The sequence below is a fragment of the Fulmarus glacialis genome, unplaced genomic scaffold (assembly GCF_000690835.1).
Source record: "Fulmarus glacialis isolate BGI_N327 unplaced genomic scaffold, ASM69083v1 scaffold13955, whole genome shotgun sequence".
NCBI lineage: Eukaryota > Metazoa > Chordata > Aves > Procellariiformes > Procellariidae > Fulmarus > Fulmarus glacialis.
In genome coordinates, this window is record NW_009212430.1 from 31,624 (window position 1) to 58,937 (window position 27,314).

Here is a 27,314-nt window from a genome sequence, read left to right on the forward strand (position 1 = left end):
CAGATCTGAAGTGTCAAGGTTTACATTAATTATTACCTGCCAGGATATATTTTGGCTCTCCACTAAGCCAGTCTACGAGATCAACAGCTAAATGTAGCTTATAAATTATTCTTTAACTAGGCTTTTTGACAGAGTTTACCATTTTCCATAGTCTATTAAATAAACAGATAGCTAAAGGGGAACAAAGATTCTTTTGAATAAATTTTGCTGTATGTACTAAAAAAATAAACCCAAACTTCCATATTTTATCTTTCAATTGGAAAAGGATGTGATAGGAAATACAATTAGCAGGTATTGTCTTTCAGCACAGCTGCTATTAGATTACAAAAACAATGAACACATATTAAATTTCTCCTCTTGTAAGAACTGCTATAAGTATTTACCACTTTCTTTGCACAAGGGAACAGGCATTACTTCAGTCATTTCAAGACCCGAAACAGCTTCTTATGAAGATAGGTTCTAGAAAAGCAAAACCCAAAGGAATAGATTAAATGAAAACGTTCAGTTGCTTATAGCAATCCCCCACAGAGAAGACAAAATATTTTTGATACAGCACTGTGCATTACCATCCATCATTCTGTTTATCTGTATTGACTTCTGTGGAGCTGTTCTTATTTGGCTTGCAAATTATTCACATAAAGCTTTCTAGATTTCTATTTGGCCTTATCCCTATACAGCACACTAGAAAAGGGAATTTTTTTAAAGCTTTTTTAAAAAAGCATCATGCAGTATACCTATGGGCCTCCCTTTTTTTTTTTTTTTAAAATAGCTGTATGATTCGTAGAGCAGGAGTACAAATGTTCCAAAATTAACAGTTGCTACGATTATATACATCTGAGTCTGGATTTCAATCACTTGACTTGCACAGATTCCAGCCATTACGTTAATAAGAGAGTTTTGTATTAAAATGTACCAATTGCATAGCTGGGGTTTTAGTTTCAATTTCCTGTACTACTCCAGACCAGAAATATTTTTCTCCAGTTTCACATTTAGGGTTTTACACTGCATATACAAAACCTGTCATTGTCGTCTTCCCCGCTCTTTACCCACTGTACATACCAACAGTTCCCAAATTATGAATCTTCCTTGGACTCGTCCCTAAAATAAATAAAAAAAGGGGTGGGGAGAAGAGGGGAGAAGGATCCCCTTATTATACAGAGAAATATAGTAGTATCTTTGTCTAAGAAAAGTCTTCTCTGGCAGAAATCAATACGAAGGCTAAGAAATCAAGATGAGGTTTTTATTACCAGAGATAGCCTCAAGAATCACAGGGGAGAGCCTAACACACAGGCTTTGCTGTAATGTATCTTATGCCCTCTAGCTGTAACAAATTACGCTGTGAATTTCTTGGAGGATTTATATGCCGCTGCTCAGTGCTCTGGGGAGCATTTAATCAGTGGCATTGCTGACCTAATAACAGGGGATCTAAGTAATAGCAATTTTTATGTATGTTATGTGTTATTCCCACAGATTTGGGGATTGGTTTTCTGGAGGAAGGAGGAGGCGAGGGGTAAATGTGCTTTCATAATAGGTTTACACTTTACTGATTAGCTTTGAATGATCTTCTTGCTCTGCCTGCTGACTTGAGTACTGTCAGAAAAAGAATTGGCCAAGCTTCATGGTGAGTGAATGAGACTCCTTCTGAAGCGGGGGGTTCCTCCGCTTTATTTATTCATTTCGAACATCCCTGACAGCCAGCGCAGGCTTTGATGCAGAGGAAAGGAGAAAGAAATAGGAAGTGATCGTGTTATGTTTCCCTTTTTCACAAGGCTGTTTTGTGGAGCTGAGTTTACTGCCAATACGCCTCTTCACGGGGCTCCCTAGGTAGCAGGGGGTGGGGAAGGAGGAGGCAGGAGGAAGATGAATGGAGAGAGAGGTTTTGCACTGAAACTCCACAGGATAGGGAAAGTATTCGTGTCAGGCACTGCCCGTATCGCATTTCACACTCTGTACACACTGCTTTTTATGAAGTTAATGTTAAGGTGGGTGAAAGCTGCCAGGCAATCCATCAGCAGCTGAAGTCTTGCCAACAGGACAGAGACAGATGACGCCTCGGCAGTGCCAAGCGGTGGCACCCCCTCCCCGTACCGCCTCGGCTCTGGTTCGGAGGAAGTGTTGCTCTAAGTCCATCCAGACCTGTGTTGTTTTTCAGTCCCATCTGGCTCGTCGTACATGCCCTTAGCCTGCCAGAAGTGCTTTCCAGGTAACCAAGGAGTATGAAGTGCGGTCTCTACACAATATGGCAACAGTTCACGAAACAGCTGATAGGAAAATTGCTTAATATCAGTTTTAGTGCAATGAACCTCTATGACAGACAGTTCTCTTAAAGAGCAAGCTCCAGTCTGGAAATCCTTGGAACACAACCAACCAGAGACATCACCAGCCCTTTAATCACAGTCCTCTTTCTATACAATGCCCCGTCACTCTGGAAAATGCATTCTCTTCTTCCTTGTAAGGGAATTTCTCCTGTAGGAACGTACCAAAAATGCTTTTCTGGTATCTGGTACTTTATATTCAGCACAGACAGGAGTTGCTACCCACAGGAGCCATTTATAGATGGGTGATGAACTGCTCTTTCACCTAATCCATATTGTCATTACTTGTTTTCCCTGTCATCATTAAAGGATTGTCACACACTCACAAGCCACTTGAATGCAACATTCCACTCAGGAGCAAAAATTACCAGCCAGAAGCAGCTGTGAGCTCAATGTAAAAATCAGGATATTCTGCAAATGGGGATAAATAAGTGGTTGTCTGCTAATTCCACCAGATGAGGATGAGCTGAACTGAATTAGAAAGAGGTCTGTACCTGCACCACAGTTTTCTCCTATCCTTACCTGTTCACTGGAGTTGAATATGTCTTCTCCTACCCTCTTGTACTTTGTGCACTGAAAGCCTACACAAACCAAATACTTTAGGGAACAGCACAAAACAAGTAGAAGCTCCTTCTGAATCACTCTGCAGCCAGTCTGGGTTGCGTGTCTTCTCCGAGTCTTCTCATTTTCCTCGGGAGAGTTGAAGACAAGCTCTGAATTGTGGAAATGAAGCTCTGAAAGAGGATGGCACAGGCTAGGGTGTCCTCCTCTGCCCGAATACTGTCTTCCTGCAAAACTACAGTAACATTAATAGAAGAGACAACGTCTGTTTTCTCTACTGATAGTTTTGCCTGTTTTCTGACAGAGCTAACAACTTCAGATTTTGCGAAGGCAGTAATCTCTGTATCATAACAATTAGTTTTCTCTATTGATAGTTTCGCCTCTGTTTTCTGACAGAGCTAACAACTTCAGATTTTGCGAAGGCAGTAATCTCTGTATCATAACAATTAGTGCTGGTACAAAGTGCTCCCTGAATGCCTTTCTCCCATGCCAAAAGGCCATTCTGCAGGAACAGCTTACATTTAACATCAATCTTCGTGAACACGGCTCAGCCTGCTCCCAGATGTTTGACTGTACCTCGTGTAGACAGTCAAAGCTAGCTTCAGAATCCAACAGGAACAACACAGCCATGACAGCACATAGCTCTGGCAGCAAAACCTGTCCAGGACCCTGCATAAATATTCTGGCAGCTAGACCATGCTGAGCTCCTCGCTGCAAGCAGCCATGCCGCTGAGTTAAAGTACATCTGTGGGAACTAAAATCCTGCCTTTGGGCTCCCGGGTGAGACAACCTCTAAGACTGATTAATTAACATAATTAGGAGCTGTAAGCATTAATGGGTAATGTTCAAGCCTTTCCTAACACATTCTTAAAGCTTCCACTGAGTAGTTATCTATTGACTAATTTTGGCAGACATCTTTAGGGCTGGAGGGAGCAAAGGAATGGAATGCAAATGCATCACTGGCTTACCGGAGGAGTACCAGAGCAAATAGCCCACCGGGTTTCTTTGAACAGAGAGAAAATAAGTTATCATAAACAAGAGGATTGTTTGTGTATGGCAGGAGAGAGCAGAGCCCACAGTTCTGCAACCTTGTTTTCCCAAGTTGATTGGAATCAACTATCTAGCTTTGACAGCCATTTAAAAAAAACAAAAACAAAAAAAACCAAACAACAACCCACAACAAACCTTCAGTCTTTCTTTCTTGCTTATGGGAACACCACATTGTCCTCTTTTAAAAAGTGTGAACCCCTCTAATTCCAAAGGAGGGACAACTTATTAAGTCCATCTGCAGTTAATCTACTTTATTGGGTGTCCATGGATTTACAGGAGGCAGGGGACACCTCTGGAAGCTTCTGTGCAGTGGCAGAAGTTGCCTACTTCAGTGCATGCTAAAAATTTACGAGTGTGCTGACATTAATGGAGGCGGCTTGATGGCTTTTGAGGGGGGATCAGCCGGAAGCCTCTGGATTCATATATTTCTCATACTTGGTGAAACACAGATAAATCTTGGTGGCAGGTATCTGAAACCATAAGACCAGTTGAACCCTGGTGTCACGCCTCCAGAGAGGCATTGATAACATGACTAGTTCTGCTTTCTAAATCATCACAAACTCTGAAATATGTTGCCTTTCCAGTTTTGTAAGGCTCTTTGAATTTACACTTCAATTTATGATTGCCGCCTCTATACAGTGATGAAAAACATATGTAAAGGACTTTGCTACTGATCCTTAATTTTGCTCATTGAGTTATGACAAGTTTGAAATAATTAAGGAACAAAAAGAAGATTCTTAAAATATCACAGGTGCAAATCAAGCTTCCCAAAGAGTTTTCAACATAACAAGTCATCCTCATGAACTATGATTTAATCACTAAGTGCACCAATGCTGCACATAAGTACATCTTCACCAGCATTCCAAACGCTACTATTCCCTTCCGGATAGACATTCAGATATCTTAAATCAAAGTCATTAGTGATTTTCCCTGAATGGTCTCTCCTTTCCCTGATAGTTTGCTTACTGACTTCGTTACTGAAGATGGGGTCAGGTCTTAATATTATTTAGCAGAGCTAAGTCCTCATTCTAAGCAGACTCCCATCAGCGGGATTCATAGAATCAGACACTGTTGTCTCTGAGCACGTTTAGCAATATCAGGGCTTTTTCAAGCGTGTTACAGACAGGCAGAAGCACATATTCTTGCTCGCCAAGCAGTTCACTACCAGTGCAAGATTCAGGGAAAACTATTTCAGTGCGGTGGCACTTTTGGCTTTTCTGCTGAAAAGCCCAATCGTAGGCATTCTGCCTGCGATGGGGCTTTTCCTCAGCATCTTGGAGGAATGCTCAGAACTTCAAGCATCTGCAAGCACATATTCTTCTCTTCATCAGGCATGATTTGCATTGCACACCTCTTGCCATGCTTGCATATAAATTATGCATTAGCAACATTAAAAGCTCATTCAGATCAGAGCAGTCACACATTAGCAAAGCCATAATGAGCATGGTTCTTCTTCAGACCAGTCTCTCCTCCTCCACTTTTCTCCTCAACGTGCTTGCTTCTAAATCACTTTGCCCAGAAAGTCTTAACCTTTTCCCCACCCCATTTCAGTCACAGCTTCTGTCTCTGCAGTTTTCAACTGTAAAGCTCTAAACACCAAAGGCAAAATTGTCCAGAGCCTACTAGCTCAGCCTGTGGAGGTAGGATTTTTACAAGGACAGCAAAGACATTTCTGTTCCAAAGGGCAAGATGAAACTCCTTGTTCTGAATCTTGAGAGCGAAAGGATGGGTCCAGTTAGACATTTTCATTTATTTAGCATAAGCAAAATTACGTCTTTAACTAGTCTCCATCTTGGAAAAACCTGAATCATTTGAGCCAGTATGTTCAAGCCTATATATTGTAAATTGAATGCTCAACATCTAAACTTTCAGTCCAAATGGTTAATAGCTTGATAAATGTGTGATCAGCTGAGAAACAGAGCTTTGTAATGGATAGTGTCAGGCAGTGACACTGGGGAAGTGCTAAAACCAGAAGTGGAAAATTAGTACAGCTGTTTTGGTGCTGTCAGTCCCTGCCCAGCGCACTGCAGAGAGTGCACAGCTGTTCACGCAAGATGAGAACTGAGGTAAGGTTAATCATCAGAGGTTGGAATGCAAGAGGGATGAGAGCGGTCAGATACTTGAGCACACATGAGAGAGACATCCCCCATGAAGCCCCAGATAAGGCACCGGATAGGCGAAAGGAAGCAGGTCTTGCACCACCTTCCTCCACAGCGCTGCCAACGACTGGGCTTTCCAAGTCCCATTTTTGGTGCATAACTTTTCCAGATATTTTATAGGCATCCATAGCCTCCCCAGTACAGTCCCAGTTCCTGCAAGTTAGGCAGTGTGGTGTGGAGACAGCCATAGGCATAGTTCTGCACATACACACAGGACGCCTCTTTATTCTTGTGCTCTCATTCCTAAGAGCACAGTATGGGACATGGGAGTAAAATGGATGCAACGAGTAAGGCCAAAGCAATAAGTCTCAGCACATGTGTTTGGTGGCACAGCTGCCGTTCAGCAAGAAGAAATTAGAGGACCAAAACCACAGTCTTAGAACAAGGGCAAGTTGCCCTGTCCTATCCTGCTAGTCACTTCCAGCCCTGTTCTTACAGACATGCCCATCCTGAGCACTGTTCTGTGGGATGAATTCCTGGCTTCATTTGCTTCCTACTTTTTGATTGGTAGCACTACAGAAGCAACACCGACAAATTTAGGTTAGATCCCCTTTTCTACCTCCCTGAAATGGCTGAAAGTGACCTGCAGTCCATTGACCTTGAGTCTAAGCCTCCTGCTTAGCATTAAAGCTCCTAAAAATATTCACTCCTTTGTATGTCTAGAAGTCTGGAATCAGCTAAAGTAAATAGCATTACTCTGAGTTGGTCCCATTTGCAAACAAGAAAAACTTGTAACTAATTAGTTCATTTTCCTAAAGTACTCATACCCATCTATAGTAACACTTAGAAATTAAAAGTCTGAAAATGCTAAGTGTTACCGACATAATGCAACAAACCCCCCACTGATATTCTCAAGGACACTTCCCAAACATTAGATTTATTTGTTGTCATAGATACTTACACAGACACAAACATCAGTTACATTCAGGGACTCATACTTGCCAGCAGCTTATAATAATACAGCTCTATGTGTTTTAAAGACTGAATTGGGCTTTTTCTGGAAAATGCTGCAGTAGTGTGCCCTGTTCAATGGATGTGTTAGGTTGCAGTTCTCCCACACGGCACTTCTTTTATTCCTTTCTCAAGCAGAGTCCTAACGCAGCCGCCAGGATTTCTGAAGGCAGAAACAGACAAATGGGATGTTTAACACTGATAACTGGGGCCTGATTTTCACCTCAGAGCTGGTTTCTATTCCAGTAATCCAGCTAGATACCTAAGCTTGGCCCAGAGGGGCCTGCTCTACCATCCGATCTGTTCTTGGTTTGACCAGCATAGCTTAGTTCTAATCAATGAGAGAGGAAGAAGGGAATGAATCCCAAGGGGGAGAGGAAGAGACCCAGTTCAGCTATTTTTTCACTCCACTGTGATAGGGAAAGGTGTCTTCTCCAGCAAGTTAATACAGAGCAGGCAGAAGAACCAATTTTCCCACTTCCCCGTTTCCAACAAGCAAAGTGAATGAAGATCTGCTGGGATGCAGGAACAAGAAACAGGCAGAGAAAAAAAGAATCAGGAGTCCCACTGGTGCCTGGTAGAAGGACAGAGAGGCAGTGAAGAGCCAGTGGCTGCAGAGGAGAGGTGTTTGAGGGGTATTCTGGGAAGAGAAAGACTAAGGAAAAGCTTAGAAGTAAGGAGAATAAAAATGAACACGAAGCACAGAGCAGTGGCTCCCAAGCTTGCTCCACAGAACGATCTCTTTGGAGAAGCAAGCAGAGGAGGTAGAAAGGACATTTTCAGCCTTGGCTCTGTAGAATGCAAAGAAGAAAGGAGGCAAGTGGGGAAAAAAGAAAAATGGCATGGAGTGACACAAGCAGAGCAAAGGGGTAGCAGAAACAGTCACAAGGAGCTGGAGAGGCAGAATCAGAAGAGGAGGGATGAAAGAGGCATATAACTGGAAAAAAAACCCTATAAGTTACGAATTTGAAAAATAGGGACAGTTAGAACCAAAGACTGATAGAAAATATTAAGTGTGTCCAAGGCAAAGACAAAAGAGCAGTCCCCAAACGTGTATGCCAGCAAGCAAGCTCAGGTAGATGTATAAAAAAGACTTGGTTGTCAGGAAGTCAGATTTGACTATGGAGGGGATGAAGGCATGCAAGTTATGGCTGGGAATGTGGCTGTGAATGACAGCCTGTTATTCTTTCTCACAGGAGAAGAAAGATATATTTAATTCTGAAAAACAGTTGTTTCACTGTTTTCACTGGCAGTGGGTTTTTTCACTGTTTACGTACTGGGGACCATAGCAACAGAGTGTCTGATGGAATATAAGGCTGATTCAGGGTATTGGGGCTTCAGTATCCCAACGTATTTATTTAACAAACTGTTGACAAGTTACTCAAGTGCTGAATTTCAAGTGGATTCTACACCCAGGAAACTTGCATCATCTAGCATAGAAAATCCAGGCTTACACTGGAAATCGGTGTAACATCTACCACACCGCTGAGTGCGCTTCCCCCTCCAGTCTCATTTCTCCTTGCCCTCCCTCGCCTGTACCTTGGACAAAACAGCTCATCCCTTTTTGAGTCAAATGTCAAATACGCAATTAGACTCAAACTCAGCTGCCATAAGGTACCACGAAGGTTGAGAGCACCAGCTTCAGTGAAAGTAGGTTCTCAGGTGGTTAATAAAACATCCAGAGGCATTTAAATAGAATGAGCTTATGCCCTTCAAGTTGGGGCATAAGTCAGATTCCAGTAGAGTTAAGCAGGAAGAGGGGGGAGAAGGACACAGGCAGCAGAAGCAGGTTATCCCATCAGCCTCTAGATCTCCATAGTGGACTTGCCAGTACAGGCTCCAGGTGACAGCAGTACACTGACTGCAATCCCAGGGTTGGCAAGCACGTAAAGAGCACATGAGGCAAGGCATATTTTTTTCTTTGAGCTGATTATTTCCCTTGAGAGCACCAGACTACCCCTTTGTTAGGTGGGCGGTGTGCCGCGTGGTTTGGTAACCATCTAGGTAAACTCTTCCCAATGCAAAGTTAGCATTAAAGTTGGTCCATCCAAATCCTATACTTGGATTGAAGCTCGACTTAACGCTGAAAAGGTTTGAAGATAGTATTTCTGTGGGCAGAACAAGAACTTGCCTGAAACCTGAGCCTCATCCATTCCTTCCAGAGTCAGTATGTTTCAGTTCTACTGAGAATTTCAGCGCACAGGAGATTAGTCCGACTCCATCAAGCGGGTTGTTTTTATTATCCAGGTCAGAGTCCAGGGCTTTTAAGTCATACTGCATTTCAGTCCTGTGCAGATACAACAGAAAATCTAGTTATTTGTAGTAATTTACTTTAAACACACCCAGCTATTAGCATCACAAACTAGCCATGTTTTGTTTGCTGTGTCAGGCATCCTTAGGACTTATGCGAGAGCAGTATTAAGAGTTACTATCCTAGGCTGAATAAGAGACATTTAACAGTGCATATAAAGGAGGGTTGCTAGTTCTCTCCTTAGGCTCTACTTGTACAAAATAGCTATATCAACATAGTACCATTCAGTAAGATACCGTACCAAATACAGCATTGTTTGACTTGGGCAAAGAGTGTAGAACCATAAAAGAGCTGCTTCAGTATTTACTGAGATATTTATGTAGTACCAGGAAACTGCATTACCCTTAACTAAAATCTGTTCAAATACTCCCCTCTCTCTTCTTAGAGCATCTTACTGACTCAGTAATCCTTTGGTGGCTTGGAAAGGAAGTTTACTCTCTTGTTTTGTATTCCCCATCACACAGGGAGACTGGCTCTTTCCTGCAAGTTTTTCTGGAAAGCGTCTAATCCAGCAACCTATTTTGAAGATACTGGTTTAAAGCATAGCTACAAGTTAAAGGCTGCACTCTGTGTAGCTGCAGGAGTCCTCAAAGTATTCCAAGTCAAAATACAATTGCTCTGAGGAAGCAAATTCCAGAGCCAGAACTCTGCCATCTTTCGTATTGCATACATGTGCTTCCCATCATTGCCTCAGCTCTCATAGCTGCTACAGAGGGGGTAACGCTATGCCCAAAATACCGTTTCACCTTCATCCTCTTCTGGGAAATCATGTATAATGCATGGTTTTATTCTTTATGTATTGCAAGGTTTGCAATTGCGGGAGGCCTGGGAACTAGTGGGAGCAGCTGATTGTAGCCTCTCCCACGTATATGCCTGTATTTCATTCCTGTCCAAACCTGATCTTTACATTCTTTGCCCGGGGGAGCTCTGCTGTCCTATAATAAGGCCATTCCAGACAACTGATCCTCTATACAGGCCTGTGAAACAATACATTTAGATCTCCAGTACTGACAAAAATATAAAAGAGCCCTAAGATTTAACAAGTGAGTAAACCTGCCCCCTTCAAGCCTCAATCTTCAAATTGCACTTCCCACACCACCTGACCTGTTACACTGCTTTGGTAGAAGGAAATTACCGGTGTTTGGGCACTTTGCTTCTACTAAGAGTGGGCTGCAGGTCCAGCTCCAAATTCCCAGAGGACATCCCCATGCCTGTCCCTGGGTCTCCAGCCAGGTGTCCGCCTTTTCTGCCACATTGCCAGCAACTCTTCGCAGTGCTGGCCCCATCTACCAAAGAGATGCTTAAAAAGCACATTATTAAGCCATCCTGTAAACAAAAAATAATAAGAAAAAAGGTCCATTTTGTAAACAAACAATAATAAGAAAAAGGTCCATTTTGTGCTTATAATTGATTAAATTTGAGTGCATCCCACTGTGAGTAGCACGTGCAGAAGAATTCAGTCGTTCAGAGAGGCAATGCCAGAGTCCTACAAAAGGTATTCGATTCTTTATCGGTCTCTAAGATTGTCCACATTTTCAGCCAATTTAAAGAGACACACCAAACAGGTACAGAAATACTCCAATTTTTCTTTCACAAAACTAAAAGGTGAGAGTTAACAAACTTGGCATCTCAAGGCATTACAACGTATCTCTTGGACTGCAGAGATGGCTGGGTTTTTCAGTTAACACTGTTGATAAATGGATGCTCTTAATACCAGCCCGACACTGGCTTCTAACTGAGCTCATCTACAATGTTTCTCCTTGTCTTTTCCTCATGCTTTTTTAAATTGCCAAAGCAGAGATTCTAAGTTATTTTTCTTGCTACTGAGCTATTTGGTTATTAGCATTGACCAGGAGTCTGTAAAGATCTAACTTTATGCAGGAATTCTCTGCAACATTCTTCAATATCAGTCTCAGTTTTTCCCTGGTTTTGCACTCTGTGTACACCTGATTGTGATTTATTCAAATAAGGCTGCACAAGCCAATTAGGATGAACATTGAAAAAATCAAGCACTGTGACTGCTTTCATATGCATGAAATTGCCTCAGATTTATCATTAAATAGTTCATTTAAACACTCATGCAAACCACAGAGAACTGGATCTCTTGAAGTGGACAAGAACGTTAGCAGCAGTGAAATAGAGAGCGGCGTATTTGGTTGCCTTCTTTAAAACTTAGGAACATCCTATGTGCCATTTTCAGCTTCTCATTCCCTACTGAAGTTTTTCTTCCGCATCACAAGTGCTTTTCAAGGAAGTGCAGTCTTAGCTACAAGTAATGCCATTAGCACAGCACTACGATATCGGTCTTAAATGAAGTAGCAAGCCGCTCTCCCAAGCAGTAATGTGATGCCTGACAGATGCTGATTACACATTGTCCTTTACAAACGCTTAAAGTCAAATCATGGGCAGGCAGCAGGTCAGGGGCACAGTGATCCATGAACGGGACAGCCGTGATATAGTGGTTGAAGAGGACAGTGTGCACATACAGATCATTTTAATCCAGGGCAGCAAAAAACGAGGCAAGTTAAAGTTATGCCAAACTGGACTGCATTTCTGCATTAATACCATAGACATAAAGCAGACAGAGATCTAGCTACTGAAATGTGTCTGATGCCACCTTCAATATCACCTCAGATTTACCCGTCTTCATCACACTGTGAAAGAACGCAAGTAGCTGCAAACCAGAAATCACATCCTTTTACCGCACTTGTATCAGGTAGTCTGGGTTGTTTTAACCACTGACACAGAAGGCTACGTATTGCTCTTACATGCCGTGCTGTATTTATTCCAGCATTTAAATAGGGGTAGATCAAAGCACAAAGCTTCTCTGTTCATTTTCAGGCTCTTAGTCCCCAATTTTCCAGACACATATAAAGGGTGCATATGCTGCATAGCACATGCAGGGAGTTTGACATGCGCCAAGTGCGTTAAATTTATTATGCATGCAGACAACTACCCGTCCAGTATATGAGCAAAAGGTTCAGGGAGAGCACGGTCATTTCAGAGAGTTTTTCATCGGCTAATACCACTAATACCCTTGAAACACTTCAAGTACCTTTCACAGTCAGGTGGTGGCAGAAGAAATACAGCATATGCAAAAAGATTTTGGAACAAGGAGGAGGGCAAAGTCCTGAGAAAGCCGACACAGAGCTTGGGGTGCGAGCGGCACTTCTCCAGGTGGGCGACCTGTCCAGGGCATCGCTTCTCAGCCCTCCCCTCTCAGGCTAAAGTGATGGGCCATGGCAAAATTATTTGAAGTAGCCATGTCCGGTTTACAGCCTGCTTTCCCTTCCATAGCGGTGCATTTTTTTTCACCCACACCTTGACTTCTAGAAGAAAAAGCGATTGCTCGAATTTCTCATAAACAAATCCGATAAGACAAAATGCTCTCTATATTCCATTTTACTCCAAATCCCAAAGAAACTTGTGATGTTGGAGGGCAAGTTATTTCTTTTGGCTGGCCTTGCTACAAAAATCGTATTTTCCTCTTTACAGAATTCATATTGTGTTAATAAAGTACTGTTGATTCCCTCTGGCTGACTCTGCAGGAAAGCTATTCTCGCAAAGCTTCTCGTCTGAGTTAAAGTAATCTTGCTTAAAACCGGCCATAATTGTTTCAGTCTCTTAAGTTTAATACTAAGCACAGGAAATATTGCCAATTTGAGTCAGGATTCGGCATTCTGTGAAGGCAGGATAAGCTGACCAAAGGTAAGGAATTCAGTAAATGCAAGGGGAATTTGACCTGCTGTTTCTTTGAGCCAGCTTCTGTATTTTTGACCTCGCTGTAAGGAGAATGGAAAGACAGAAGAAAATCAAAACAGATGAGAGTTTAATGAGAGTTGCGCGCTCCAGAGTACTCATTACTCCATCAGCCAAGTCCCCCAGACGTGGTGCTGGGCCCTGAGGGGAGTTCTTCCTCTGCAGGAAGGATTGCTCAACCCACTCTCCTTGCAGCCAGGTTGACAGGATCACATTCCTCAAAAGGCTGTAGACAGTCAACAGGAAGCTGACACTGGAAATCAGCCTGGGGACAGTTTGACTGTGAGACAGCGGGAGCAGCCCTTCACCTTTTGAGACAGCCCCTGGAGGAAAACAGCCTGCTTCACGGCTCCGGTAAACACGGGGTGATGAACAAGTCCCAAGCAGAAGGACAGGCACCAAAAGAAGCGTTAGACCTAGGAAGCAAAACGTGGATGTCAGTGTGTGTTCTGTAGCTTTCAGAGAAGGAAAAAGGCAGGATTTCTGGTTTTCTCAGGCCTGTTTCCCGTAAGCACGATTTTACCCCAACACAAGTCAGTTTGATGAATTCCTCACTAAGAAGGCAGTTACCGGTAGGCCTGGCAAGGTCAACAGCAGTAGAAATACTGTGGACTAGAGACTGCTGTGAGACACCATGACATGCCCTGCTCCTTGCTCAGAAACCATTCCCTCCAAGGGCAGGGATGGGACATCCAGGAGTCCTTGGGTCCACCAGGAGATGCTTTCACTGTTACTGCAGAAGGCCTCACACCAGACTTACCAGCAGCCCTACCCAAGACTGTTCTGCATTGCAGGAGTCAAGCCAAAAAAACCTAAATAACCTTTCGGAATCTGCTTTCCAGTCCCTTTAATCTTATTTCTGTTTCCATGCCGTGGTGGGTATATCTAATACTCATCTTCTCTAGGTTTGTCTAAGCTTTCAGTATAGGTTGGATGTTACTAGCTCTTGCAAAGGAGTAAGGTCAGGATGTGAATTCTCCCAATCCTGAATTAATTCAGATTTGAGCTCTGAGAAAACTTTTGGCCATATTTTTTGAGGGTAGGGAGGGACATGCAAAATTAGAGCACCACAGCATTTCGTGAGTATTGATATTGCCAAATTTTTATTCTGATTTTTCCTTTTTTTTTTTTTTTTAATTTAAGCTAGTATTGGAACTGTAAAATAAATCTTTTTGTTTCTCCTTGGCATTATTCATGCCCATATTGCCTTTTATTTTCATTCAAAAACTTAGCAGTAGTTTGCAGTCCTACCTTCCCATGTCTCTGATTCAATTCAAGGAGAAAAACCCATTGCCATTTGAAACCAGGAATAATTTTTGTCAGAATTTTGAAGTTACCAATAGGTCAAAAAATCCTTTTCCCTCCTTTTCCCCTGTGGTTTACAGCAGGAAGCAGGATAACCAGGAGTCCTGGCAGAGAAAGCTCATGCCCAAGTCTGTCTGAAGGGGAACAGACGTTCCCTTTTTTTCAGCACACTAATTATCTATTGCTATCCTTAAAAGACCAGGAGGATCCTTGAAAAGGTAAAATAACTTTATGACAAAGCAGAACAAACTATTTAACTGTAAGAACTCAAGAAGCTTAAGAACAACTGTACTGGGTCAGCCAAAGGTCTACCTTTCCTAGCCAATAATACTACATGTAATAAAACTATCAGAGAGAATTACCACATTCCACATTTAGGTCTGTCCCTCCAACAACTGTTCCCAACTATTACTTGGCTTTGAAGCTCACTTCTGCCATTTCAGATCTAAGGCAAGCATTGGGTACCCAAAAGACCATGTATTGTTTCTAATTATAATAGTTACTGTAATAAAGGATATCACCTTTCCCCACAAACCTTTCACACTTATTCCTCCATGGGAATGTTTCTTCTTGCACATTGTTGGTCTCACAACACTTGATCTTAAATTTTTAAAGCCGAATATTTATCCAGAACAATAAAGTTTCCAATCCTCCAAACACTTCTCCCTGCAAGTCACTCCACTGAATTACTTCCATGCATAGCGATCACACATGCAAGCAAACACTTGGAGGATCAGGACCTTAGATAAAACAGAACTTGTAATATGTCTGTGTCCAAACCCATTAAAGATGACAAGAAGCCTGTGGAAATTAATCTTGCTTTATAAGTAATTCTATATTTGCGTAGGTTGTTTTTTCTGGAAGCGATTTTCAAAGAGCTAAAGAAAGCACATACAAAAGGAAAGAAAATGCAGCAGCAAAGACACCTAAAATAAGCCAACACTGCTATTTAAGTAGTTTGAGAGAACCCGTATCAGGTGGGATTACAGAAACAGGGAAGAGCTACAAAACAACGAGGAGTTTATTTCTTTAAAGAGTTCCCCCCGCCTTTGTTTTTGTTCCTTTTCTGCGCAGAACATTCTGCGGTCCCTCCGCCTAGAGCATACAGCCATCATTCATTCTTTTTCTTCTGCACACAGCCCACATCCTTTCTTACCCTGAAAAGAGTTAAACCCTCTTTTTCCTCCAAAGAACAATTTTTTAATTTTTCCTGACAAGGGCTTTTATGCAATTAGCTAGAGAAGCCATGGCCAAAAAGAAAGAATAACACATGTAAAAAATCATGCCAGAGAACAGAGTAGGTAGTTACTTGTTGAGTCTATTACCAGACAAAACGTTTAAATCAATGGTGTGTTCTCATAAATCAACAGCCAAATTTAGCCTTAATTATAACCACCCCTGAGCAACATAGAATAGAGAGAAGACACTTAAGAAAAAAAATGGTGATGCTCCTGAAATGAGGAGGCAAGGAAGCAGCAGATGAGACGAGCACGGTGTAGGGTCATCACACAGAGAAGGCATTTATTTTGTAGGTTAGAATTGAGGTGCCGCAGCATTCAGTGCTGAGCAGAGACTTCAGCAGAGACTGCCAATTACACCAACTCGGACCAAGTCTGGTGGTGATTTGGAGATGTTAAAGAACCGTTCAAACCTAGTTAAAACCTGGACATTTATGTAGGTTGTGCGCTAAAAAAAAATTGAGCCCAGAAGAGCCAGAACTCTATGCTACACGATCGGAGACAAAAGGGTTTGCATTGCAAACCATAAAAGTTCATTCTTTTTCAATTACACTTGACAGATCTAAGTTATTATAAGAAGAATGAGTTTGGAAAAGGGGAGAGCAGTAACAGCGAACCAGAGAACAGAATGTAACTTGAGAAACAGCGCAAGAATCTTACTATTAGATCTTTCTCTTACTTCACTGAGAGTGGAAGAACATCTCTTTTCACTCCTCCATCTTTGTTCATCCCCTTACTCTTCCAGTTGAGCTGGTCTGATTCAGATTTAGGGCCCCCATTCATTCCAGTTAAATGGCTTTTCTGTAAAGCTGTGTACCAAACCCATGCTACGTTCCCATTGACAGGACTTCACTGCTTTCCAGAAAAGTAATGGATTTCTCACATACCACAGTTTCTAAAGGCCCCTTCTTCAGCAATGTCCTCCGCAGCACAGAAACATTTAGTAGTTCTGTTAAAGCAGTGGCTCTCACCCAAAGAAAGATATTTTGCCTGCCGTGAACTCTGTTTGGCACTCATCAGTTTGATGTGCAGCAGTGCGAGCAAGGCTCCCAAATACAAGTTTCTGTTCCGCGGCCCGTGAATACACAACGGGGAGCAGGTCACCCACAAGAACCATCCCCAGCTCCTTGCCTGCAGACTGGGAAGCAGCAGGCTTTGGGGTCTTTAGTCTACAAGGGCTTCCCTAGGGTACTGCTGAAGTTTCTCACAAGGTGGAGGTTTCTTCCCAGCTCTACCCTTCCGTCTCACCTTACCCAATTTCCGTGCAGCCACCGAGTCCAGTCCTACCAAGAAGCCATACTTTTTACAAGTTTTATTCCTTCATTTAGGCAGGCAGTTTTGCTAGAACTGCATCCTCCGTATGAAATCTGATGGTTACGATAGAATTTGCTTCTGCTTTTGCTTGCAGTCCTTAACACATTGTCAGCACTCCCACTGAAGCAAGCGTGTTGAAAATAAGAGTTGCTTCTTCCAGTTCTGGCATTTGCACATTTTTATGAGATGCTGGAAAAGCACAATTGGATTTTTTTTTTTTTCCCCTACAAACATTGAGACAATAATAAGTAACAGATTCATTGAGTTTTGACTTGCCGTGGAACCAGGTGTTTCTGACATGTACCATGTCTCTCAAATATATTGCACACTCCAATACTCTTCTTACCAAAAGCTTAAGCTTTTTACATTCTCCTCTCCCCATCAACATGCAACAACACTTTCAGACTTTCCAGTTTCGTTTTTGCATAGCGTTCCCTTTTCAGTGACATGCAGAGAAAGCATCAGGGTGTGTGAACTTTGTGGGTAATCTGTCAGCTAGGTATAGTGACTGACATGCAAGGGAAGTGTCAAGGTACTATGAATACTGAAAATAAATGCTGAGCAGATTAAAGGAAACGGAGACCAAATAGCTTTCTTTTTTCACTCAACCAAGAGAGCAATCTAACAAACACCAGTCTGAAATTCTCACCCAGTGATCTCTAGTGGGCTAAAGCCTTACAGTTGAGTTGCAACTCAACTTTTGGAATCAATGAATGATGCAGGTGCAGGTGTAATGCTCCTCTAGTCCCTAGTTCAATTTTCAGGCTAGTTGCTGACTATGGGAACCTCTGCAGTTCCACCTTCTGTAAGTCTTGGTTTACAGCATGGTTGTGCCATTAGTGCCACATAGGTGGAACCAAGAAGGATTTCCACCATAAAGCCCTCCCCTAACACCAGAGCTCCTGGCTCCAGCAAAACAAAGTAGCATTCTAGGCTCAAGTCTGGAACAAGTTCTTACACCATCTGGATTAACTTTATTTCAGTATTACTACCTTAAACTGGCTCTAATCGTGAATACTTCATTGTTTCTAGGAAGTTTCAAAAGGGTATGACAGTTTAAAATTATTTGAACAATTATTACCTTAAAGCAAGCTCAAAGTCATTCACATGTTTGGAAGATCCTCCTAGTTCAAGAGCTGTTCCCTGTTCAACGTGGGACATGCCTGATGGGATCCTCTTGAGCCATAGATGGTGTGTAGCTTATCTAATGGAACAAAGGTATAGGAATACCCTTGGTTGTTCGTGGAGTGCATGCCGGCTGCTCATTTTATCCTGATGTTTTGTCATTATCAACAACTATAAAACAAGCTTATACAAAATAGAATTTTACGTCCAGTTGAATCCAAATTGGTATCTTATGAGAAATGTGTCAGACAGCCCATTGTGATGGCTCTTTGAGTAGAATGCTGCCAAAAAGTGAATGGGGAGGGAAAATTGAGATTCATTACATTTAAAATGGACTTTTGACCAGGAAGATCAATGACTGCATTTTTCTGTGCAGATTTACAGGCCAAATGAATCCCTGATTTAACCTCTGAACTCAGAGGGTTTCATAAAGAGAGGAATTTGTCTACAAGGGTCGTGCATGTGCATGCTTTCCAGGCACTACAAGATTGAAGTTGTAGCCATTTAAACGCGGAATAGAAAGAGGAAAACCCACAAGAGGTCAGATAGGGAAATAAGACTTAAGAATACTACTCCCTGACCACTGGACAGCGATTGATATGGTAGGCAGCAGTACACAGGAAAGGATGAAGTCCAGAAAAAACAGATGTCCCTGAAGAATTAGCACGACTGAAACGTGCGGTAGCTGTCTGCTCTCAGGTCACTGATGACCATGGGAACTTACATTCTGCGTTGCCCTCAACCGAAGACCCAGTCCCCAGGCAGCTGACGGGTCAGTAAATGGTTGACACTTTTTTTCACTCGGGTGAAAGGATTAGCACTACCTTCTCTTCACCTCAAGTATTTTTCAACATAAGCGCTTGCTGTAGCTGCTACAAAAAGATGAGGTGACCCACACCATCCCAAACAGCTGCACCAGCTGTGAGCAGAAGAATCACACAAAATACAAATTATAAACAAACTGGAACCCACTTCCAAATTTGAGAATTTGATAGAATTTCTACAGCACTCAGATATGCACTCATCATATATATCCAAAGGGTAAATATTTCCATCTCCAAGAGCTGTAAATGATTTAAAAGTGAAAAGCTAATACAAATGCCAAATGTAACACTAATAAATATTGAAAGCTGGCACTGATACCACATTCAGTGGGCAATGGACTCCAAACTGATTCTTCACCCGCAGTGCATATTGCCTTTCCTTCCTCCCAGCTGGCATTAGTAAAGTAGCAACAGCCTTAATATCAGATTTTGAGAAATTTGTTGCCAGACTTGTAGCAGCGTTTAAAACAAGATTGCATTTAACATAAAATTGAGCTATTTTCTGGCTGTTTGTAAAAATGAAACATGATCTAACATTAAATAAACTAGATGATGCAGGTTTTTGAGGCCAAAACCCCATTCTTACTAGATTTAAAAAAAAAAAAAATGCACTAACGATTACATCCCTTTGTTCATGCAAACTGGTTTCTGGGAATGCAGTGACCAAAGTTTTGCATCTGTTTGCATATAGAACTAGTAATTGTTGAACATGCAAGTCAGAGCTTACAATCACAGACGAATGTTTGTTTATTCTTTTGTAATTTGTATTACATTAATACAAGCTAGGTATCCAAACTGTTCACATGGTACTATAGAAACATAACAGATGCTCTGTTCCAAGGTTCTCAGTTTAAAATTGAGTCTACTGCTTAACAGTAGACTAGGAAAATCCCTTAAGGTACCAGTTGTTTTAAAAAAAATGAAAGCCATTTTTATGAATCACATTGACCTTTCTGAGCTATTTTCTTCTCCAGGGAAATTTCATTTCATTTAGAGGAAACATTACCATTCTGTTTGAAAGTAGCACAAGGATTTTTCTGAAGTGTCAGAATTTTCTTTGGAACAGAAAATCATCCTGATATTACCAAACAAACAGCAAGTCTTACTGACATAATCCAAAAAGCTACAGAAGTGAAAGAAGTGAAACATTCTTATCAATATAAATGGCCTTTAGATTGTAACTATTATTTATATCTTTTAATCTCTTACTGAAAGGTCTGGAAGCACCCTATGTTATCCATGCCGTCCATGAAACCTTACCATGAAGCCCCTCATCGCCCCCTCCCCAGCTTCCATCACCACCTAATTGTGCAAGTACATTGGAAATTTTTAAGGGTGTGATCCTCACACAAAAATACAATCTGGAATTTGTAGATCAAAAACCGATTTGAATAAAATGAATTTTTTTAAAAAAGCTCGATGTTGAAAGCAAAGAGCAGAGCTATAAACATAAACACTTTAAGCTAAATCTCTCAGCTGTGAGGTGATGTGCAGTCCCAAGAAATTATCTGAGAACTGTCGATGTTTGGTGGGCCACGGGACAAGAGACATGGGTTAGTAACTGTTTTAATGAATTTACTGGGCAAGAAGCCACTGTCATAGGAGGGAATACAGCACTCTGCTTTTGAATAGGAGGTGAGGGAGGGTATGCTTCCCCACCATCTAACATCTTTGTCAACCAGATGAAAAATTATGGATTTTAATTCCTTTTCCATCTTTTGTTTCTCACAGGCACATCATAGGCAAGTTTCCTGACTATCCTACTGAAGAGGCAGGAGGTTCAATGGCGATTTTTTCTCAAAAAACTCCAGAGCAGGTACTGTCACTCCTCTAATGCAAAAGGTTAATGGGATTGGGGAAGGAATCTCCACAAAACATGTCTGTTTATTTTAGTAATTTTTCATAACAATGGTCTCTAGCATGCCAGAAACCTTAAAGAGCTTTTTGCTGCAAGTGAAAGGATTGTTTTCTTCCAAGGTAAACCACAGAACTCACGTACCAAAGTTTATTCCCTTTCAGGATGCGCAGTCACTTAGTCATAGCGAAAGGTGCTCAGGCATGCAAGTTACACAGGTAAATGTCTGAGGGAGCTAAGAGGAGAGAGCTCAGCTACAAAGAACTGCCCTCCGGTTGCAAAATCCATGTAGTTAGACTGGTGCTAGCTACTAGTAGAAATATAAAACAGTTTAAAGAGCCTTGGTTAAAAACAGGCATCCAAAGCTACCCCAGAGGCTGAAATTGGTTCCAGTGTGTTTGCATTCAGTATCAGCACAGTCTAGCAATAATTAGTTTAGTTTAAGCAGAGAAGAGTTTCTTATGCAGGCAGGCCTAAGCCTTGATTTGCTGCCAAGGATCCATTAAGCGAGCTTGAACAACAGGCACATTCAAGTGAAGGAAGTATCTTAGTTTATCTTATGTATTCTTGTAGCGAACTCGGACTTTTTTCCTGGAAAAATTCCTCTTCTGACTTCTCTGGCTAATAATCTCTTCTCTGGTCTGGCTGACACAGAGAAAGCGATTAAGGCCAGTTGAAGCAGTGAAGGCAGTGGTTGGCACTCGGAACCAGATCCCCCCTCCACAACGATCTTAGCAGGATGATGGGTCTGCTGAGGGCAATTACAAAGAGGAAGCCCTGCACGCAGGAGGAGGATCTGGCCCCGGAGTGAACCAGGCGTGGTGGCTACTAGTGGGCTAGGAAAACTAAACTGTCAAAAACTGACCTCTGTGGTCCTTAAAGCTCCCCTGTTGAGACAGACTGTTGTGTTTATTAGCTGCCTGCAATTGATGATCTAACGCAGGTATGGTGAAACAGCATTTTGGATTCAGTCCTTCCTGGAATCATAGGGAAAAGCCTGGGGCATGCTAGCAGCATCTACGCAATTTGAGGGGATGTAAATACAGACTAGCCCAGCATAAAACACAATACTTAGTTACTGTGCTTACAAAAATATGCAAGAAAACAGCTACAAACAGCTCTCCGTGCCTCACTAAAGCTGAGCTCAGGGCGTACTCCTGGTTTTAGCCAAGTTCAGAGCACGCTAAGGTCAATCCCACCGGCCTCTGTATGTAAGGCACTCTGTTGTTCAGTCCCAGACAAAGTGACGGAGACCCGTCGGTTAAGTTTTCAGCTTCTAAAGTAGAAACACATGCCAGAGTCAAGAAAGCTTTGTTGGCTGCTCTGAGCAGCCGGGGAGCCACCCAGCAAGTATGGCTTACTGCTGGAGAAGGCTTCAGGGGACTTTATGCTAATTAGACCTGCTACCAACGAGGATAAACGCAATTCAGAAAGAAAGCGTTACAAGAAATTATACTGAACAAAACTGGATATGGTAGTAGATTCTGGAGAAACATATTCTTCCTGTCCTACTCCCAGCTTTGAACTCCCACCTTCAGCTCTTTTGCTGTCTTTCCTGGGCATCTGCTTTCTCTTTGCATTAAAAAAAAAAAAAGGAAGCCAAAAGTCTAGAGAGATTGTTTTATTACCTGTTTTTCCCTGCATAAAAGAAAAATACCCGGAAGAAAGAAATGCAACTATTTTCCCAGCAAATTTTCACTAGCAATTATCTGATTTTCAAAGATTTTTGGGCCCATTTTTTTCTCAGTTTTTAGCCAGCACAACCAAGAGCAGAATGTATATCACATAACCTTAACAGATATCCAGAATACAGCTGGCAAAAGAAAGTTCAGTACACTCATGATTTTACCTGAATGTCAGACAAGTAAAACATTTTTTGTTCAACTGAGTCAGCTGCATATTAAAAATCCCTAAGGCAACTGGTTTTGTTCCACACTGGTCTACTGGGCAACATAGTAAATGAAATCCTGGCCCCATTGAAGTTAATGGGAGTTTTGTCCTTGACTTCACAGGGGGACAAGATTTCACCTCTTGTATATATTAGCTTCTGTGAATGGGTTGGTTACTCCCAAGTTAAACTCCATGAAAAATCAGGACTGAACTGTATTTAAAAAGCAAGCATTTTATAAGACTTAGGTAAAGACACTTTGGGGAAAATAAAATACAAATTAATCACTTCACGAACCATTGCTGCATTATTATACATTCTATATTTCTTTATCCTTTGACAACTCTGACCTTACTTGACTTTGTAATGTAGCTGGCCTTCTGCACACACTGCTTTCATGACATTTTACAAATACCTTTCAAAAAGATACACCAAAGAGATCCCGATGCAAAGTACTTGGTGGTTTAGTCAGAAAAATATGTACTGTCTCTTGACTGAAAAGAAGCTTGCCTCTATTTTACATACTCTTCAAGAGAAATTTAAGATTCTGAGACATCAGTGTAATCTCCCTGCATCTGTTCCAGATGTCTATCCCTAATGGTTTTTTATGTTTTGCTCCAAAGATAATCATCAGATGCAACAATTTTTAGCTTTGCCCTTATACTGCTGCCAACAAAATTATGATCTCTTCCTGTAGTTCATTAAGTCTCATCACCATGAAAATAAGCTAAGAGAGTTGCCATTTAGCAGACACGTTCCCCCTCTCCCAACTCCCCCTTGTTTTCAATATTAAATAACTTATCAGAAAAAAAAAGAAAGATACTTACCAAGATTTTGGTTGTACGCTCAATTGCTGCATGGAGGACAAAGTCATTTCCACATTACTGTAATCACAGTATCTGATCCAGCAGCATCTAGAGAAGGGGTGAGAAAAAGTATGTGTTAGCTGCTGTGCAAACATATGCTCCTGATCCTCGCTTGGCACTCTGTGCAGTACTATGCTGCTAATTAGTATTCATTATCACCAACAGCTAAAGATCCCCATGAATCCCAGTAATCAGTTTGATTGTGAATGGAAGTGCAAGAGATCCCCAGTAGTTAGTTAATATTTAATTAATATCTCTGACTATTTCCCAGGTAGGGACAGTAAAATGCAATCAAGTACTGCAATATTCACACACACACCCATGTGTAATACCTTATTCACTTTTACCAAATGTATAGATCATGAATAGCTTTAAAGCATCAGAGAAGGATTCAGAGGCTGTGTAGAGTTGTACTTTCTAGTATCCAGCATTTTGCAAATATGCTTTTATCTTGACAGCAAATACACCAACTGTATTTTTCAGTAATAGAAGTAGATGCCTACAGTTACGCTCACTTTTATTTCCTCTTTCCACGCTATTCTGGATGTTCCTTTTAGAAATTATCAGGCTGAATTTTCACAAGTCCTAAACACACAGTGCCATCAGCTGGAGCTGGGCACCTCAAAGCCTTAAAATATTCTGATTATTTCAAGTTAACCACGCAGGAGGATGGAAATGGTACTCAGTCTCTGTTAAGCTACACAACGGGCAGATGTATTCACCTCCAGACAACAGTTCACTGCAATGAAGCCATTCAGCGGGTAGATTCCTAGCCCAGTGGCTCTCCACTGCGCATGAACAGGATCTCTGTTGGCTGAAGATAGTAGTCTACGTTGTACGCCTAAAAAGCCAGGCAGTATCAACCACCTCTTTTCACCTCTACCACCAAAGCTAACAGATTTTTCATAAACACATTCAGTGGAGACCAACGTCTTGAAGCGTTTGCCAGAAAACGAACACAGGAGTGAGTGAGTTTAACCGGTGAGTTAAACTACATTTGGGCAACATCTGCCGGATGGAAAAAGACTAGAGAGCATATATCAATCGTGGACTGAAATGCATGACGATTATTAAAGCCAACTGTAAGATTTTGCAAGATCCCATAAAGCTATGAAATCCCACCCAACGTTTTGAATTCATTACACTGGGGTTGTTTTTAACAGCTTAAGCTTTGCTTGCAGGTACACACCCAAAAGTAAACGCTCAGAAATGCCTTGCCAGGAGAACGCTACGTTATTAAAAGCTACGCAAATGGATTTGCCTGTGAGAGGGAATGAATCCAGAACGCTGGCCCTCAGCTACCTCGATGGGACAGAGTCCCAGGCCCACCATGATGAAAATAACATCTCCTCCAACTGACAAAAAATAATACCACCTTACAGAAATAATCAGCCTATAGAAAGAGTTGTAATTAAACATCCTCGAGATAGGGGGGCAGGATGGGGGAAGCACGTTTTACAGCATACTGCATGTTACGAACAAGCGATGCAAATGGGCAGTCCGATGTTTGGCACGCTGCTCTGGGACGTGGCCATGGCATCTCTTCCCATCTCAAACAGGCCTGTTTTCTTGAAGAAGCTTTTTTTTTTGTCTTAGATTTCAAAACAGCTTCTTCCTGTAGAGTTAATACTCAAAGAGACCACATTTTCTCTCTGGGAACACCAGGCTACATGCGTATAAAGTTTCTGTTCAAAATGGTTTTAGAGCCAGAGCTACAAGGCTCTGAGGCTGTCTCTCACCCACCACAGCTGGAGATCCAGAATTCCCAAACGCACTCTATCCCTGCATTTCATTTATGCCCACAACACTAATAAAGGCAGGAAGTTCAAGTAAGGTCTTCTTTCGAGGGATGAGGGAAGGGCTTATTCTTGAAGAAGAACATTTACCTCAAGTATCAGCTTGCCTGAGCCAACACCAAGCTTTCTATGGCTGAGAAACATAGAACATGAGTGAGTCCTACTAGCAGCTGGGGGTTTTCACATACTTGGCTCATAAACCAGTATCAGGCATTTCCATTCATAGGCCGCACTCTGTTTTTGTGCCCCTCTCCTTCCCAAAAAAGGGGATTTGCACTGCAGGAGCTTGGAAACACACTTGAACTGATGAATAGAAAAGTCAATGTGACTTTTGTGGGATATCAGTTTAGAGGAAAATGTCTTTTCAGCCAAAGAAGAAAATGTTAATGGAGAAGAGTCATCACTAGCACGACAGGAGTCCTACAGCAAGACTAGAAAAAAAGGACACTAAAATTCGTCTGTTCTTACTGATGCACATTCTCTTCCCCAATATTAAGAGTTTTCTAAGTGCTTTCAGCATCATTTCAAAAGGAGGCAACCTAGCAAAGAAAAGGGCAGTCTAAAATAATTTAGGAAGACATCTGCTTTTATTTCCACTATGAAGTTTTCTTCAGGGGAAAAAACTGTATTATAATGTGGGTGAATTGCTTAGTATCTCAAACTAACCTTTGCTTGCCCTTCCCTTTCTTTCCTCTTCTTTTGTCAGATTTTTCAGGCATCTTCTTGTAGCTGGAGGGAAAATTGTTCTGTATAGAAGAGAACAAACTATTCAAGGTTAGATCACCCCAGCTCCCAGTCCTCTGCAATTATGGAGCTGCTTAGAGCAGAGGTGAAAGCAGAGCTGGAGAAGCTGCACTGAAGGAGTATAGAGGAGAAGGTGCATCTGGCACGGAAAAGGAAAAATTGTATTTGCTCTGTCATTCTCTTTTGGGAAGCAGAGAGCCACTTCAGAAAAGTCAGGCTCCACATGCTGACGGCATTGCCAGCTGCATGGCTTCGGAACATTTCACCAAAACTACTTGGCATCTCAGACTACATATATGTTGCCAAGGCATCCATGAGAGAGACTGTACAGGTGTTATTTGGATGTATGCAATCTCTGCCTGCAGTCACTGTGCGCATTTCCAGACTTGGCTGCTTGTGTTACCGTACATTTCACTCAGTGCTAACTGCAAGCACCATTTTTCTCTGTTCCCTGTATGAGCAGTTAGTTCAAGACGTAGCACCGTAGCTCATACTGCGGTTCTGAAAACAATAAACTTTTTTTCTTGCCACCTTATAAAACTGATGAAGGCAAGACGGAAGGATAGGGACGGTTCAGCGATTCAGTCCCATTGTAGCAGGTTCATGAGAACGGAAACTCTATATAACCCCTTTCTGTGTATAGGCTGTATAAAAACATGAAAGTAAATCATTCCAATCAAAGTCTGGATATACTTAAAATATCACCAGTAGAACTCAAAAAACACCGCTTAAAATGAAAACCTTTTGTCAATCGCATGTGCACCTACCAGGTAACCTGCTGGATAAACCCACCCCTGAGATGCTGGAAGTGGTTACGGTTGCCCTTTGGTGGGCAGGCAGAGCAGAGGGTGGAGGTGGCAAGGTTGGATTTCTGGCAGGGTAATAGCGCTACAGTAAAGGATACGCTTTGAGTAGCTCTGTTGGTTTTGGATACGACAGGCCTGCTGGGACACTAAAAACCTATTTTGAACTCTAGTCAATCTGTTAATCTATCCCAGGGAATGAAATGCTTCACTGCTTATCACCGCAAGATATGACTGAATGGTGCTTGGGGTTTAAATTACCATATTTAATTAAATGTAAGATACTGAAATGCTTGGGGAAATCCACTAATGAAATTTCACTGGCTGCAAAGTACCACCCTTTTCGTCATTCCCCTTCCACTGTCCAATCTTCAATGCATTAAAAGGCATTCTTTAGAAAACAAATATTTTTACTGTTACAGGAAACAACTTACAACTGAAATTTTTTTA

The 27,314-nt window shown here is 41.8% G+C and overlaps 1 protein-coding gene across 1 annotated transcript in view; it reads left to right on the forward strand.

The window, feature by feature from the left end:
• The window catches only part of IQCA1 (IQ motif containing with AAA domain 1), a gene marked incomplete at its 3' end in the record, with an annotated part of 99,052 nt that overhangs the window by 20,873 nt on the left and 50,865 nt on the right, over positions 1-27,314 (forward strand). The window contains exon 7 of the mRNA XM_009577884.1: positions 20,644-20,728. Within this exon, the coding sequence (XP_009576179.1) occupies positions 20,644-20,728 (85 nt within the window). The remainder of the gene's footprint in view (positions 1-20,643; positions 20,729-27,314) is intronic.